Consider the following 19,048-nt stretch of genomic DNA (forward strand, 5'->3'; position numbering starts at 1 on the left):
GATTAAATATATTTTTGTGGTAGTGAGTTGAATATCAGCACCTGTATATAAAGTGTGATGATTAAAACAGGATTAATAGCATGATGTTATAATCACAAAATGTAATCATTCCTTGTGTCCATTAACCAATTTCTCACTAGCTCACCTCCCCCACCCCCTTTCCCACCTCTAGTAACCACAGCATTTTTCTCTCCTTCTGAAAGTTCAACACATTATTGTGATCCTTCCTTCCTTCCTTCCTTCCTTCCTTCCTTCCTTCCTTCCTTCCTTCCTTCCTTCCTTCCCTCCCTCCCTCCCTCCCTCCCTCCTTCCTCCCTTCCTTGCGCTCCCACTTATGAATGAGGACATGAGGTATTTCTCTTTCTGTTCCTGGCTTGTTTCACGTAACATAATTTTCTCCAAGCTCATCCACATAGCTGCAAGTGGCAGAATTCCATTCTTTTTTATAGCTTAGTATTCCATTGTGTATATATTCATTTTCCTTATCCAGTTGTCTGTCAATGAACATTTAGGTTGATTCCATATCTTGTCTATTGTAAGTAGAGCTGTGATAAACATTTCAAATATTCAATAGTCATATGTGACTAGTGCCTACTGTATGGGACAGAGCAGATGTAGAGTATTTCTGTCATCCCAGAAAATTTTATTGGACAGCACAAATTTATATAATTAAAACAATACATTCCTCAGAGTACCTTTTTGTCTTATTAAATAATATTCTTTTTTGTACAATTATTAGCATTGTAATGGTAAATCATAAATGATTTCTATATGATGTTTAATAATAATAGTATTATTAAAAATAAGATTGACCAGACAATAATAATAATAAATATATAACTTACATATCTATAAATTCTCTAGGACTCTCCTATCCATGATTTCTTTTCCAAATATTTCACTATAAAATAATTCTCAAATTGTCATTCTAAAAAATTTCCCTTAAGTCATAGAGCCAGCTTAATGTATTCTGCTCATAACTGTATGTAAAAACAAACAGAAAAATGCTAAGCAATTAGTTACCCCTTTTTAATTCTAAATGGTGGGAAACTTTAACAAGTAGATCCTAAGTACCTACCACCAGGAAAGCATTTGGTGAATCACAATACAGGATGATTAAAAAAGAAGTTAAATTACTATTCTAATACTTTCTAATTATGGTACAGTTTTAAGTAATTAGGATCTCTATGCATCTCTAAATGTATTTGTTAAAAGCTCTGAACTTTGATTTATCTTATTGTCATTTGAGGTATTTTATTTTGGTGTTTTATGTTTATCTTCTTGAGTCTATATGTTAAATCAAAACATAATCACATGGTATAGGTTATTACACCAAGGCAATGGTTAGCTAAACAACTAATTCCATCCCTCAACCAATTTGGATCACAACCCAGAGATGATTCAGCAGACATGTCAATGAAAAAACATGATTTATTGTCTCCATCGTGTCTATGTTCTTTGTATGCACAGTTCAGTAGTCATTATCATTCTAATAACAACCATTCAACACCGTGGGCACAAGGTCTATAAATCTACATAACAATATCAAAAAGCAGACTTGTAGGAGAGCTTTATTGTGTTATTATTACGTAAGAAACATCAGTCTTACAAACAAAAATAAGCCTATATATAAATATATATTTTTTTCCTGCTTATTTATAATCTCTACTTTTTTTTTATTCTTCTAGGCTACTGACAAAGATACTGGAAATTATAGTGCCATGACATACCGACTCATAATACCACCAATTAAAGAGGGAAAAGAAGGATTTGTGGTGGAAACATACACAGGGCTGATCAAAACTGCTATGCTTTTCCATAATATGAGGAGATCTTACTTCAAGTTCCAAGTTATTGCAACTGACAACTATGGGAAGGGACTGAGTGGCAAAGCAGATGTACTTGTAAGTAGATAAAACATGCAATACTAGCCAGGGGTCAGTGTTTTCAGCTCACAGAACTTTTGAGATTAATTTACAACAGTTCTTCTAAAACATAAATGTCATTAATTTTCATCCAAATTTTTGCTATATTGCTATAGTTTAAGGTAGAAACATTTACATATATATATTGTTGCTTTATGTTTTTTTTCCTTACATTTGGGAAATGCATCATAATATTTTTAATATATAATTGTCACAGCAGTGGTGTAAGCATTGCATTTGTATTTGCTTTGTAGATTTCATTTTTAATATACAGTTGGCTGGAGCTACAAAACATTTTTAAATATTTCAGAGTTATGATGTAGAAATTAAAATGTATGAATTGTTATTATAGTTTAAATTATGTTTAGCCTATTGTAATTGAGAAAACAAAAGGAAGTGTTTGGGGACAAAATTATGGTCTAATATATGATTTCCTTGTTTTATCAAAATCCTCATTGGTAATACTCATGATCTTGTATTACTTTTCTATCACTTAAGCTGTGCACAAGTTTTGTGGTAGATCATTTCCAAGGGCAGTTTAATACTAACTTTTATTCAAAGAATTTAACACCAGTGCATATATTCTGTGGAATTTCTGCCAACTTGGAATAATGGGTTATTTTTTGGACTTTTCTCTGATAAATCTAATAGCAATTATAAGTAGGGTTATTATTGAAATTATTTGTCACATAAAGACAGAGACAAGTATAATTCATCTTTTGTTCATTACATCTTAATAAATCTTCATCTTTCAGTTTTCCTCATTTAGTACTCTGGACAAGTTTAAACTTCATATACATGCAGATATTAATGACCAAATATTTTTCTTCTTAGATAATGATGAAAAGCAATCACCACGACTGTGGTGGGTATGAAGGTCAGAACAGTCCGCCAGCAACAATGCTCAGTTGTAACAGTTAAGCTGCAATAAAATAAAAAAAGCCAATCTAAGCCAAGAAGCTTTTGACATAGAAGATACTAAGGTTCACATAGATGTTTGATCAAATTAGGATCTGTAAACCTGTATAAGACAATGACATTTCTCTTCTGTTATTTAAGACACTCACATTATGGAGATTAAAGGCTAAATAATAAGATCACTGAACTAAATGTAATTAAAATATCATTAAAATGAACACCAGCATATAATTAAATAGGTTACACTTATAAGTGAGGGTACTTCAAAAAGTCTGTGGAAAAATAGAATTAAAAGATAATATGAATCTTTCTATGAACTTTTGGAAGACATCCATGTGAAGTTTATAGGTGTTTTATTAGGACTCCATAACTATTGTGTAGAAATCTTAAGATGTACTTTAAAATCCTCCAAAATATATTTACGAAGATAGAAATTCAATTCAAAGAAATCGCTATATTTTCTGGTTCATTTACATTCCCATTCTACTCTCTTCCCAGTCCAATACCTTCTCTTCATCCTTACTGTTGCCTGATTAACTAACATCCTATTTCACTGAAAGATAAAATTAAAACATTTAGATAGATAGTTATACGACTCCCACCACTAAATCTACCCAGCTACTGGGATCTACACCAATATTTGTTGCCTTCTCTACTGCTCCTTTAAATGAATTATATTCTTTTATCTGAAGCCAGTACCTCCACCTGTACAATAGATCCAATTCCCATTTCTTTTCTGCATTATCAATAGCAAGTTACCCCTTTTATCTGATTGTTCCCACAACCAGTTTTTTTTTATTTCTGTCTTCAAAAAATAATAAAAGCCCTCTTTACCTATATCTCCTTCTAACCACCACTCCATTTCCATGTTCCTCTTTCCAGAAAAATTTCATGTTACAGTTGACTGTGATTTCTCACCATCTCTTCTCTATTTAACCTTCTCTAATCATAGTTCCACTCCCAGCACTCATCCAAAACTGTTTGTGTCAATGTCCCCAACTGCTTGCATGTTAATAAATGCACTGCTAACTTCAGTCCGTCTTATTTAAACCATCAGCAACACAGGACTGATTATTCCCCTCACCAGGCTTCCAGGCTTTCTTCAGACCCACTATCCTCTCTTGTTTACCTCCTTTGTTTTTGTTTTTTTTTTCTCCTGACCTTTCAGTATTGATGCTTCTCAGGGATAAGACATTAATTCTCTTTTCTATCTGTATACATTAACTTGGTGAACTCACTCATCCCATAACTTTAAAATATCGACATTCTAAAAACTTTCAAACTTACATCTTTACCCCAAACCTCATTCCTGAACACAAGACCCATATATCTATTTGCACATGCAACAGTTCCACTTGAATATTTAATAAATATAACTATTTAATGTTTCCTAAACTGAACTCCTCTTCCTCATCACATTTATTCCACCTATTGTCTTGCTAATTTCACCTGATGATAAATCATCTTCGAGTTCCTTAGGAAAAAATTTCTTAACTCTGTTTTCTTTTAAACCCCACATTCATTTTCTCAGCAAATACTGTTGTCTCTATCTATCTATATCTATCTATCTATCTGTTTATCTATCTATCTATAAAAAATGACTAAACAACTTTTCGGTCTTTTGTGTGATGACACAGGATGTATGCATAAAGCAGTTCTGCTGCATGTGAAAGTAGATGGTTATCTCAAGGAAAAGCACTATGCAAGCTGAACTAGCTGCTTTTTTTCATTAGAGACAAACTATGGTTATCCAAACTTGAATATTTGGTAAGCATTTACACAAAGATGAAGTGAGTCTGTCATTTCAAAAATACTGACAGTATTTATTGCTAATGATACCATTAAAGCTTTCAGGCACAAATTAGAATATTGGAAAGTCTGTATCTAACTCTGTGAGCATGACTGTTTCCCATTACTTAAAGGCTTTTATGATAATGTCAGTGGTCATATTAGAAAATGTGTTTTTTTTTTCTTGACATTGTGTAATAAAATGAATCAACATTTGAAAAAGCCTGCATTATTCAGTGACCCTATATTTTCCAAATAACCAATGAAAGATGTTAAAAAAAATCATTCATGGGTAAAAGAACCATTTAAAGTACAAGAGAGATAAATGGGTTTTAATGTAACTAAGCATGGTTTTTGATTTCACTCTGAAACTAACCTTTAAGAAATTACCACTTGAGTTTTGGTGTAATATCAAAGAAGAAAATATACAATTATCTATAAAGACTATTAAAACACTTTTTTCATTTTATGAAAAGTGAGTTTACAACAGATACCAGTTAGGAGAGACAGTGACCAGTTCAAGCAGGTGATAGAAGTGTCTCTAGAGCTGGTTTGTCCAGTATGCTAGCTATCAGCCAGATGTAGCTACTGAACACTTGCAATGTGGCTAGATCACACTGACATGTGCTATAAGTATAAAATACACACTGGACATCAGAGACAGATAAAAAATGTAAAATTTCTCCTTAAGTTGTTTTATATTGATTACATCTTAGGATGCTATTGCATTAAACGTATTAGGTTAAATGTATTACTGAATTAATTTCATTATATTTTTCTTTCTGATATGGGTACCAAAAAATTTAAAATTACATATGTGGCATATATTTGTGGCTTACATTATATTGCTATTGGATTGCACTATCTAAACTTTATGGGAACAAATGGGGAAATTAAAAAGGAAAATAAAAAGTTTATAAGGAAGAATTAAAAGAACTTAGGAATTATAAAGTAGGCTAATTGGTAACCCTTGCTACTAGAATTTTGTGCTTCACTAATGTTTCTTCTTTTTATTTTTGACCCACACTTAGTAATTTTAATCATTGCAAAGATCAATTCCCAATAGCAATAGAAATATATATTTAAAAAGCTTTCATTAGTATTCAGGCTATAAAGAGTTAAATAAAGCAATTTTATACAGAGAATTTTCAATGTTTGGTGTGATAAACTGACATGAGAATTTCTGGAAATATTTACATAGAGGCTACATTGAAAAGTAACATATATAGAATCTAGTAATTTTAAATATTTAAATATTTTTGTTATAGATGAAATAAGAAACGAAAAAATGATAATGTAGTATTTCTTTGAACAAACAAATATAAACCGTAATATCTTATTCTCTTCAATTGCATAGTCAAAAATGTGTATGTTCTACATAAACTAGGTTTTAGCACTTGCAGGAGATTTAAACATTTTTAAAATCACTATTTTGAAGTAGGTCTAAGACAACCATTTTTGAAGTTAAATGCACTCTGACTTTTAATTTATGAGAACTAAACATTTATTATTTTATATCGTAAGAATACAAAAGTATCTTTTCAAAATTCTTTAAAATCAGAAAATCCTTTTGATAAATTGTAAGCTTAAAATGTATATATTCCAGAAGACCTTAAATCATAATTTCTTTAGAATTCCTAATTAGTTCAATCAGACTTTAGTAAAGTTCACTTAAAAACTCCTTTGAATAAGTAATTTATCCTTCTGAGAGAGGAGAAAGTACTGACTGTCCTTATAAGACAAATGATGGAGTTACTTATATCTGGAAGGTCAAATCTTGTTTTTAAATACAATCCCTGATGTGTAAACCAACTACATTCCAAAAGGTTGATTGTAAATCAGCTGCTGAAAATCAGAAAATACTAATGCAAAGGGGAGTCTACAACTTTCTTGGACCCACATACAACAAATATTCTAGTTTTTTATTGCCCTATAATTAGTAATACTCTAGCAGCCATGTGGCAATAACTCCCTGGACATTTGTCATGGTAGGCTAACTGTAACAAAAACCCTCCAAAATTTCAGTAATCTAACAAATTTCCTTTTCTCTCACTCAACACAGTAAGAGTGTACACGTCTGGCCGGTATTCTTGGTAGCTCTCCTACATGTGGAGGTTCAATGACTCCAGCTTCTTCCATCCCTTGTCTCTGACCTTCTCTGTGGCTTCCTTGTTTAGATGCACATTGGGAAAGAAAGGGGAAGTTTGAGCATAGGAGAGATTCAATGACATTTATTTCTTCCTTTCCACAAACTCTATATTGGTCAAACGTCTATCATATGGCTTCACTAAAGAGATACAAAAGAGGCTAAGAAATCTATTCTTAATGTGTTCCCAGTAGAAGGACAGAAACTCCTGGATGAACAACTAACTTTTGATTATCAAATACTCATTTTACTCTCTTCCCCACTCATAGAACAGTCTCATTTAACTTAAACGTCATACCTGGATCTCAGGTGTTGTGTTTTCACATCTTTTTTATCAGTTCCAGAGGGAATTCCTGGTGGTCCAGTGATCTGAGAAACATACTCAGCCAGTATAGATGATACAGAATATCCAGCAGAAACTCCTATTTGAAGAGGGCAAGAATGGTAGATGCACAGCAGTCACTAGTTCATGCCAATTATGAAATTTCCTTGGGTCTGTATAATGTAGTTCCCCAATCCCGGGGGTGGGAGAGTTCCATGATTAAATCCTCTTTCTGTTCTACGTAGGCGTAGGCTTGGTTGTCCTGTGTGGCTGATGAATCTATTATCCTCTAATTAGTTCCTTGACTACTTATATCCTCATTCACAGCTAATGTTAAGATTTGTGAAGGGTGCTTGCTGTCTTTGTAGTACACACAGCCTGAGACTTGCTTGTGTGATTTTTTGAATCTGCATCAGTAAGAACCTGGCAGAAAATTCATGCACATTCAAGTTGGATAATTTGAAGAGGGTTTAACGAAGGGTCTGTTTATAAGGGCCTGGGCAGAATGTATGTAGGGAAATTAGAAATCGTGCAGGATGTTGGGGCTAATAATAGCAGGGGTCCATTATAGCCGGCAGGCCTGAAAAGGTGAGAGGAAACACGTGCTTACCAGAACCAGGAGACAGAGAACTGTAAATAGTGGACAGTATGGCAAAACAGAGAGCCATGGCAACCCTGTATTGAAGGAACTAGAAATGAGGAGTAATTACTCCTACTCATTTTCCTCCTTTCTCCAGTATCATACTGATGCTCCCAACTGATCATCCTGTCCGTAACCCATGTCACCACCCCCAAGCCTCCTCCCCAAAAGTAGTGGAATTAGGAATGGCCTCAGCACCAATCCATGAGGATTGCTCCTCTGCTTTGAATCCATGACTCTAGCACCTCTTAATCTAGGGGAATGGGCAGTTAGAGGAGATGACGGGAGAGCCTCAGGAACCAGACAATGAAACATGGTGATTGTACTTCTCGTTTAGATAAAATGCTATGGTTACTACTTGCGTTAGGCTATTTGTTTTTGACCAGAATATATATATATATTTAACCTTCCCTGGTCCACTGTTGAAAGAAAAAAAGAAAAAAAGAAAAAAGAAAAAGGAGATGAAAGGAAGGAAGAAAGGAAGGAAACAATTTCACAAGTCTCATATACATACTTCTAGAGATTTTGACCATATATTTTTACCACTAAAAACTCAAAAATAATGAAAGAAAAAACTTCTTTGCAACTTCTAAATCTTCAGGACCAATAAGAAAAACCTATGATAATACATTTTCCTAATGATGAAGTTAAATGTTTTTTGTAAAGAGACAATGAAGTTTTATCTTCATGTTTAAGGGACATTTAGGTGTTTGGTCTGAGACACCTATAATGAAGTAGGGGCACAGAGTTAGAACTGCCAGTGTAAACTGCTTGCTCAGAGGTGGTAATCACACAGTTCCCTGGTTTAATATAGTCTTTAGATATGATTCATAAGGCTCACATAATGGAATGACATATTTCTTATTAGTTGTAAACATTTCAGATTGCTTTTTCTCATGAAAAACTGAAAAATCCTGCAAATCTGGACCTTGTATTCACATGGCAGTAAACACTGGAGCTAAACGGTAGCTGATTTCTTCAGTTGAGTCGTGTGCTCTGTGATTGACTGCAATTCCACTTGGTGGGCTATTCCCTGTCATTCCAGACTTTAACTATTTCACACATTTAAGTTACCAGCCTGGTTCCTGACGGCATTTGAGTTTGTGACCCCTGATAGAAGTATTTATAAATAAAGAACTTGGAACCTATATAAAAATATGTAGCAACATAAAATTACGTCCTACTTTAGAATATACTTGAGATATATGGTGCTAAATATACCTAATCTACAGTATTCAATTCATGGTTCTGGTGTATATATATTCATTTAGGTGATTTGAATACTGTGTAAATGTACATGCAGGAAAATATGCAATTTGACCCTACATTTTTTATATCAGTTTTGGGTAAGAGTAAACAGCACAAGCACGGAAGTCTAACAGCTTGCATTTAGTCAGGGTCAAGTTATTAAACATCTCTTTGATTTACAGTTTTTTACTGTTAAAATTGTAATGACAATGATAATTACCTGATATAGTTGTTGTTAGAATTAGACTTAAAGCCTATAGAGGACTGAGAAAGAAAGTAAATGATATGATGTAAACACAGGATAAATGCTATTATTTTTCTTCCATTTTTCTATATAACAACATGAAAGGAATTCACCATATGTTAGATGAATAGGACACATTTATCAACATTCGTTAAATTAGGTAATTTCAGCCCCATATATAAATTTCCATGTGTATAGCTCTCTATCTACACAATATAAAGTTGGATAAAGTAGACACGAAGATTATATGATGATCTCATAGAACAAATAATTCTTTATTTTTTTTTTTCCTTTTTTTTGTGACCGATAAGGGGATTGCAACCCTTGGCTTGGCGTCGTCCGCACTGCACTCAGCCAGTGAGCGCACTGGCCATCCATATATAGGATCCAAACCCGTGGCAGGAGCACTTCTGTGCTTCCACTGCCGTACTCTCCAGAGTGAGCCACAGGGTTGGCCCTAGAACAAATAATTCTAACCAGTCATATTTCAGATTCTTAGTCACAATGAATAAATTTTTATTATCCTGAATGTTTTTTAGTTACCAAATTAAAAACAAACAAAAATGATGCTTTTAATGTCTCTGTAAATTACCAAAAAAAAAAAAAAAACCATACACAAAACCAAAACTAGTTGAAATCACTTAGAAATTTTAACTTCTAAGTTAAAAACAAATAGGTGATTATTCTCAGCCTTCCCAGGTTGATCTCCAACATCTAATGGAGATCATATAATTAAAAAAAAATTGTTCATGAATTAAATAATAAAATAACACTGTGTCTATGTATAGTAGGGAGTAAATAATGTTATTTTTTGATTATTGAAATGCTATGTGTAAAATGGGTCTCCCAAAAGTTTATGTATTGGAAACTTGATTCCCATTGTAACAGTGTTAAGAGGATGGGAAATCCAATTATGGTATCTGAAAGGTGGAGCCTTTGAGAGGTGGTTGGATCATGAGGACTCTGTCCTCATGAATTAATGGTCTAGTAGGTTATCACGGGTGCACAGTGGTGGCTTTATAAGGAAAGTTCATGAAAGTGCTCTTGCCATTCTTACCATGTGCTACCCTGCCTTACAAGGGACTCTGTAGAGAGTTCCCACCAAGATCAGAAGGCTCTCACCAGATGTATCGCCTGGACATTGGAATTCCCAGCTTCCAAAATGTAATAAATAAATTTCATTTCTTTATAAATTGCCCAGTTTCAGGTATTCTGTTGTAAGCAATAGAAAACAGACCAATACAATGAATTTTATTGAGTAAAAATTAAATGAATTCTGTTTTTTCTTCTTTCAGGTCTCTGTGGTAAATCAGCTGGATATGCAAGTCATTGTTTCTAATGTGCCCCCGACTCTAGTGGAAAAAAAAATAGAAGATCTTACAGAGTAATGCATTTCGTTTACTTACATATTTATTTTCCTATGACTGTAGCTTTAATTGGATTACATCATTTTAATTATTACAGTTTTAAATTTGTATTATTTATTATTAGCATATTCATTACTACAGATGGTGATTTTTCTTTATGCCCTTTACCCGACCTGTCACTCCCCAGACCCACTCCCTCCCTCCCCCCAATCTCTAGTATCCTTTGGTTTGCTCTCTCCTTCTGCAAGTTCAACGTATTATTGTGGTCTCTTTTTTTCTGTCTTTCCTTTCTTTCTCTTTCTCTTTCTCTTTCCCTTCCTTCCTTCCTTCCTTCCTTCCTTCCTTCCTTCCTTCCTTCCTTCCTTCCTTCCTTCCTTCCTTCCTTCATCCCTTCCCTCCTTCCTTCCTTCCTTCCTTCCTTCTTTTCTTATTTTCTTATTTTCTTCTTTCCTTCCTTGTCAGTATTAAACATATATTTTAAAGCAGTGTCTTAATAATAATTTAGCTTACTCTTTTTCAAAAATATATAGCTTCATTGGAAATGTGAAGATTCTGAGAGTATCTTCAAAGAAGAATGAAAATTAGATGTGAGATCTTATTTTTCAGAATACTTTGATTGACGTATCAACAAAACCTCAAAATTCTGCACATAAGAAATAGCATTAGCCATTTGAATATATCCCTTGATTTTGTGGCTCTAAATTATTCTAAATGTGGTCTAGTTAGTCCAGGAAATATGTTATTTCTCAAAGTGATGTGTCTAGATAGCTAGAACTTATCTTTTAAAATCAAGTTAGGACAAATTGTAAGCAATATATATATTTAATTTTTCTAAAATATATGGCATGCCCCTCTGCTTTCTTAACAGCATACACTAAGCATGGCTGAACATATTATTGTTGACTGAGTTATAGCTGTGATTATTTATTAAGCTGCTGTTCTCTAACATTCTAATGCAATCAAGTATTACTAAAATATCTTTACTATTACACTGTTAACTAACCTAATCTACCCTGCCATCATTTTATAATTTTAATATTTGACATTTATGTGCTTCTGAGTCTTCTATTGATTTCTGGTTGACAGAAGTAAGCTATCACTATCAATTTGCCAATCTCTATCAAAATATCTCCACTTCTAAACTTCCAGAAGAAACTTCAAATAGTCAGATAGGTAAACTTTTAGTAATTATATACCAAATAAAATACAACAGGCACTCATTAAAGCATAAATGACTTTCCTATAAGGAAAGAATAAGTGCTTTGTAACAATTTTGGGATATATCACAAATTCAACCTGTTGATGTCACATGAAATGTGGGGGAGGTGATTATCAATATTTTAAGCATGAAATATCAATCATGCAGTTTCATGTTTACTTCTGCAAAAGTAGTTTATGTATACTTAACTTTTATCAAAATAATAGCTGATTATACCTGAAAAAATTTTAGAATTATGCCCAACTCTTAGCGGCCTTTTTTTTTTTTTAAGCCCATCAAGTTTAGCAGATTAGCCACTTTATTGTCACCTAGAGACAGGCTTTCTCTGACTACATTATCTAACATCTCTTACCCTTTATTCTGCTTTATTTTTTTTTTCAAAACATTACATAATATTTTTATTCTATGTCAATTTCCCACTAGAATATAATCTCCATGAAAGTAGGATTTTTTTTTTTTACTTTTATAATTCCAGTTATATAGCAGGCACTTGATGCGTTTTATTGAATGGACATTTTGTACAAGCAAATTATGATGCCTTTTTTTCATATTGAGATAAAATTTATGAAACAAACAGTCAAATATGATTTTGTAGAATTTAATAAGATTTACTGCCACTTATGTTTATATGATAATACGAGTGAAAAAAATCAGGCACTTTTCAGGTCATGAGAGTATTGTATCATTGTGAAAGACGCTTTATCTTCACATTATATTGAATTTGAAGCATGAACTTGGGCAAATAACTTAAATTTTTTCAGCTTCACTTTTACCGTTTATTAGTAAGAGCTAAAAAAAACCATGATTTTATGAGAACTAAATTATATAAGGCATCTAGGACAATGGAAATTATGAATATTCAATGAATGTTAAATATTCTATGTACATGGGGTTAGCAGCGCAAAGTCAGTAGGTTTAGGCAGAGAGATGCCAGGGATTTTGCTCATTTTATTAAAAGAGCGTAATTTAGAATGGAATGCAGATTATGGATTCAGGCGTACAAGTTTGAATTCTATTACAGTTGTGTGACCTCTGGGCAAGATAGTTAACACTTTGGGCCATACTTTCTCATTTTGAGAATTAGAATAAAGATGTCTATCTTGTGTTGGTTTTTAAAGAATTAAATATAAATTTGCCAGTGCAGTACGCATAGGAGGCCCATATTTGCTTGACTCCTTTTTTAAATTGTAGTAAAAAGCACATATTATAAACTTCACACTTTAACCGTTTTTGAGTGTACACTTCAGTAGTGTTAAGTATTTTCACATTGTTGTTCTCCATAAGTTTGTCTTTTACAACTAAAATTTTATACTCATTAAACAATTCCCCATCTTTTCTTTATACACAGACACTGGTAATAACCAGTCTACTTCCTGTATCTATAAATTTGACTGCTTTAAATACATCACAAAATATTGTGGACCCATGCAATATTTCTTCTTTTGTGATTGACTTATTTTACTTAGCAGAATTTCCTCAAAATTCATTCACATTATAGAATGCAATAGGATTTCTTTCCTTTTTAAGTCTGAATAGTATCCCATTGCATGTACATACAACATTTTATTTTTCCATTCTTCTTTTGTTAGACATTTGGGTTGCTTCCACCTCTTGACTATTGTTAATAATGCTGCTATGAACATAGGTGTCAAAACATCTCTTCCAGACTCCATTTTCAATTCTTTTGAATAGATATATACACAGAAGTGGGATTACTGGATTATATGACAGTTCTATTTCTTAATTTGTTTGAGGAACCTACTTTTTTTTTTTCATAGAAATGGCACCATTATATAATTTCACTAACAATGCACAAGGGTTCCAATTTATCCACATGCTGTCCATGCTTGCTGTTTCCTGTTATTTTATTTTATTTTTTATAGTAGTAATTATAATAGGTGTGTGGTGGTACATCATTGTGACTTTGATTTGCATTTCTCTGATGATTAGTGATGTTCAGTATCTTTTCATATGCTATTGGAAATTTCTATATCATCTTTGGAGAAATATCTGTTCAAGTCCTTTGTCCATTTTTTAAATGGGTTGTTTGTATTTTAGTTTGTTGTTGAGCTGTAGAAGTTCTTTATGTATTCTTGTATTAACCCCTTATCAGGGGTTATGATTTGCAAATATTCTCTCCCACTCCATAATTTGCCTTTCACTCTGCTGATTGTGTCCTTTAATGAGCTAAAGTTATTAAGTTGGATCAGTCCCATTTGTCTACTTTTGCTTTTGTTGCCTGTGCTTTTGGCATCATATTCAATAAATTATTTCCAAACTCAATATTAAGAAAGTTTACTCATAAGTTTTCTTCTTGGAGTTTTATAATTTGGGGTCTTAAAGTTAGGTCATTAATCCATTTTGGATTTTTGTAAATGGTGTAAGATGAGGGTCGAACCTCATTCTTTAATAGTTGGTATTCTGTTTTCCTAACACTAGTTGTTGAAGAGATTGCCCTTTCCATGCCTGATTCCTTTCTGTAGACTTTTTAAAACTCTATATAAATTTGGAGTTTTCTTAACTGAAATGTTCCTGTTCTTTTTTTGAGATCTACTTTAGTAGATGAAGTGGTAGCAATGAGAACTGGACCGCTGAACCCGATTCAGCACTGTGAGGCTCCAAGTGGTCACCCCATTAGTGTCTAGGGGTGAGCAGTGAAAACACACACATAACTCAGGTAGACAGCAGAGTGCGAAAAGTTAATTAAATGCAAGAATTTATTGCTCCAGTGACTAGACTAATCAGCACATTTATTCCCTGTGAGCATTCATAGGTGACAAGTCACATCCCCATTAAAGCCATTTTTTGTATTGCCCATGAGACGTCCCTATCTTATGAAGTGAAAACTTGAATTCCATGTGATCAACAGTTTTATTTTTTCCTCGAGGTAGACCCATATTTGAGGCCAGAACATAATCCAAAGTTCCCTTGGTGGGCATGAAATCAGTACAAATTGGGAGACTTGATAAAAGGAAAAATTAGTGATGTGATCTATACATTTTATAAAGGGGACGATTTTACAAAGATTGGTACACTTTGATGGCTGAGAGCACAGAGCCTGGAAAATAGAATGTTTGTAGTAAATCTTAGCTGCTATAATGATAATGATTACTGCTCACTTCCCTGGAATGGGCTGAAATGGCCCTACTGGAATTTTAATGTTACTTTTACTATTTTATGCTTATAAAATTGACCACCTAACTTCCTTTGGTAATGAAACATATCCCTTTTTAATTAGATTAATGTATTCAACGAATTCCAGTGAGGATCTAAATTCCCTACAGGTAGACTTGCATATCTACTCTCTGGAGTATTTTAGGATGATTTTACAATTTAATTTTTGTGTTTCTTTTACCTATAAATTCTTGATTTTAAGGCATAAGAGAAACACCTGTAAGGATGAGTAGGGTCAACTTACTATACCCAACAAATAATTTGCTATAGAATCTAAAGAAGAAACTAAGAAATGTTGTCATTTCATGTCCTTTCCCTTCTCCTTCCACTTCATCATGAAACCCAAATGAATAAAAGAAATTCGGGGTTCTAAAACTTAAATCCTTGAGAATCTGTAGAAAAGTCATTTTTGAAAAGTATAAACTAAATAGCTTAGATATACTCATACTGTGTTACAACGGGAATTGGAACTGATAATTTAGGTCTCAGAGTTGCTTAAACACTTTTTACTTTCAAATACAGTATGAAAATTATAGTCAGACTTAATTGAAGTAGTTATTCATTTGGTGTGAAAGAGCCTCATTTCCGTGAAATATTTATATAACTCCTGAAACATGTCTGTGTAATCAATTTATAGTTCCTGGAACTAAGGTTACAAAACATACCATAGAAATCTAGCCAAGATAACTATTTCTAGGATGAGAATCCCAAGTCTCTTGGGAAGTGAACCTATAAAACAGTGTATGATAAATGCCAGAACTTATAGTTCCTTAAATTAATGTAATAAGGATTTGATCTTGAGGAGAGAGATTAAGGTTCTTTTGATTTTAAAGCACCTAGGCTCAAGACCCAGCCCACCAATGACTAGCTAGGAAGTCTTGGGCCAAAAAAAACCTCTTTGAGTCCTATTATACACATCTTAAAGCTGGGGATTTATTTATAAAAAAAAAAAAATAGTTACTGGTTGTAAGCACTGGAGATTTAGCAGTGAACAAAGCAAAGTCCTTGTTACCATGAAGCTTACATTCTATTGCAAAAAGTAAAAATCAATAAAATGGCATATAAAATAATATTAATAAATTAATATATAATCTGCAAGAAAAAAATAATACAATTAGCAAATATAAAATTATGAAATCTTTGTTAAGAGGAAGATTAAGGAAAGCCTCTCTGATAAGGTGAAATCCAAGCAGAAGCCTGAATGAAGTGAGGGAGCAGGACGTGTTTATGAAAGGAGAGGCACAATTACCGAGAGAGAGAGAACTGCAGACATGAAAACCCAGATAAAGGAGCATGCTTGGCATATCAAGGTATAGATAGCAAGACAGGAAATGAGATGTATAGAACCTCATAAGTCATTCGGAGGATTACAAATTTTACTCTAACGTGGAAAGTCCTTAGACCTGTCTGTCTTGTATGGTAGCCACTAGCTGCTCTAAGAGTTCCTTTAGTTGTATAGTCTTAGATGCTGTATTCTAAAATTGAATTGCTGTAGGTATTGCTGATCATGTACTAATTTTCTCTAAGTTTAGTTAGCACAAAAATGTACTTAAAGTGAGGAGGTATCAACAGAGAATGGCATGAATGATCTAATTTTTGTCAGATAGTGGAGAACAGCCATTTTAATAGTACAATTTTGGGGAATGTTTTCTGCAATAGACATGGAATAGCTGTAAAAATAAATTGAAGCTTATTATGAAAATATAACACAAATTCTTAATGTAATAATAAAACCCTACTTTTTAATATTCAATGTATAATTCACTATTCTTTTTCTTTTCAAAATATCTTAACATTTACTGTACATACTTGTGGGCTACAGTGTGTTGTATCAATACCTGAATACACTGCACAATGATTCATTTAAGATATTGTAGCTTAGTTTTGTACCCATTAGTCTACCATTTCCTCCACCCCCATTGTCTGTTAACTATTATTCTTCTTTCTACTTCTATGGGAACTATTTCTTCTTTCTTTTTTAGATTCCACATATAAGGTATTTGTCCTTCTGTGCCTTACTTCACTGTTTTCAGTTCCACCCATGTTGCTGCAAATATCATTTGTTATAGCTAAATAATAGCCCATTGTTTGTTTGTTTGTTTTTAATTCATTCACCTGTTGAGGGACATTTATGTTGATTCCGTCTCTTGGCTATTGTGAATAGTGCTGTGATGAACATGTGACTGTGGGTGTCTTTGTGAAATATTGATTTTATTTCCTTTGGTATAGCTGGGTCATAAGGCAGAACTATTTTTAGTTCTGTAATGAACCTCTAGCCTGTTTTCCACAATGACTGTTATCAATTTATATTCCCACCAGTAATGTAGAAGGGTTCTTTTTCTCTGCATCCTTGCCAGAACTGGTTCTTTTAGGTCTTGATAATAGCTATTCTAGCAGGAATGAGATGGTATCTCATTGTGGTTTTCATTTGCAATTCCCTGATGATTAGTGATGTTGAGCATTTTTTCATGTGCCTAGTGGCCATCTCTGTGTCTTCTTTTGAGAGAAATCTGTTCAGGTTCTTTGCCCATTTTTAAATTGGGTTATTTGGGGTTTTTTGCTGTTTATTTTAAGTTCCTTATATATTCTGGATATTAGCCCTTTCTCTGACGGGTAGTTTGCAAATACTTTCTCTCATTCTGTAAGTTGTCTTTTCACTTTATTGGTAGTGTCCCTTGCTGTGCAGAAGCTTTTTAGTTTCATGTAGACCCATTTGTGTATTTTTGCTTTAGTTGCCTGTACCTTTGTAGTCGCACTCAAAAAAGTGCCCGCTCCCATTTCATGTAGTGCTTCCTCTGTTTTCTTCTAATAGTTTCATAGTTTCAGGTCTTGAGTTTAGGTCTTGATTCATTTTGAGTTGCTTTTTGTCTATGGTGAGAGTTAGGTAGATTCTTTTTTTTTTTTCTTTTTTTTTTCTTTTTTTGTCCTACTGCCTTCCTTTGCTTTTAGTTAAAAAAAAAAAAAAAAAAAGACAAATTTTTGAATTACTGCTGTTGTTTTCAAGAAGAGATATATGGAATTTTCTACACTAAAATATATATATTAATAGAAGATCAATTTAAAGCACTATTTTTTGACTCATAAATCAAATAGAGTAATTCTTACATTGCCTTTGTTTGCCTTGTGAGACTAGTACAGGCATGGAAAGATAAGGAGTGCTGGGGCAAGTATTTTGTTTAAGAAAATAGCATGATTGAAGGATAGATTGAGATAGACGAGGAGAAGAAAAATCAATTTCATAAGACAATAAAAATGAAGATGCCAATGTATTTCAAGAAGAGATAATGGAATTTTCTACACTAAAATATATATATTAATAGAAGATTAATTTAAAGCACTATTTTTTGACTCATAAATCAAATAGAGGAATTCTTACATTGCCTTTGTTTGCCTTGTGAGACTAGTACAGGCATGGAAAAGATAAGGAGTGTTGGGGCAAGTATTTTGTTTAAGAAAATAGCATGATTGAAGGATAGATTGAGATAGACTGAGGAGAAGAAAAATCAGTTTCATAAGACAATAAAAATGAAGATGCCAATGTATTGACTCTAATATCTTTAATTTAACTTTGGAATAATGCTTCATATTTGAGAAGCATTTGAAATAATTCATTATTAACATGTGATGGAGAAATGATAATTAATATGTGTATATTCTTTCCTGTGATTTGAGGGTAAATTACTATTCATATTCAAAAGCAGAATTCATTCATAAAACAATGAGAAAAAAACGTTTTTTGGGCTTGTATTTATTTTTTCATAAAAAATATGGAAATTGGATAAAGAAGTAGAAAGAGAGTGGGTAGGGTAATCTTAAATAGTATCATAATCTCTGTTTTACTGTCCTCAGGTATCCCCTCATTCTGTTCCGTTTATTTTTCAGAGCTTTTGTTTGCACCAAATAGAAAATATCTGGAGAATAGGTGCAGTGTAAAAATAAGGACATTATTGAATATTGTTTATTAAAATATTTGAAACAGTTGCTTTATAGAAATTTGTGAAGTACACAGTGGACATTCATTCCTTTCAAAATTCTTTTTCTACTCTCTTCCTTCTCT

The 19,048-nt window shown here is 32.9% G+C and overlaps 1 protein-coding gene across 10 annotated transcripts in view; it reads left to right on the plus strand.

Annotated features, from left to right (window-relative positions):
* Positions 1–19,048, plus strand: part of PCDH15 (protocadherin related 15) — an 801,855-nt gene that overhangs the window by 738,033 nt on the left and 44,774 nt on the right. For all 10 annotated transcript variants that reach the window (XM_063103018.1, XM_063103019.1, XM_063103017.1 and 7 more), the window contains 2 exons: positions 1,689–1,904; positions 10,527–10,615. In XM_063103018.1, the coding sequence (XP_062959088.1) occupies positions 1,689–1,904; positions 10,527–10,615 (305 nt within the window). The remainder of the gene's footprint in view (positions 1–1,688; positions 1,905–10,526; positions 10,616–19,048) is intronic.

This window comes from Cynocephalus volans, chromosome 7 (genome assembly GCF_027409185.1).
Source record: "Cynocephalus volans isolate mCynVol1 chromosome 7, mCynVol1.pri, whole genome shotgun sequence".
NCBI lineage: Eukaryota > Metazoa > Chordata > Mammalia > Dermoptera > Cynocephalidae > Cynocephalus > Cynocephalus volans.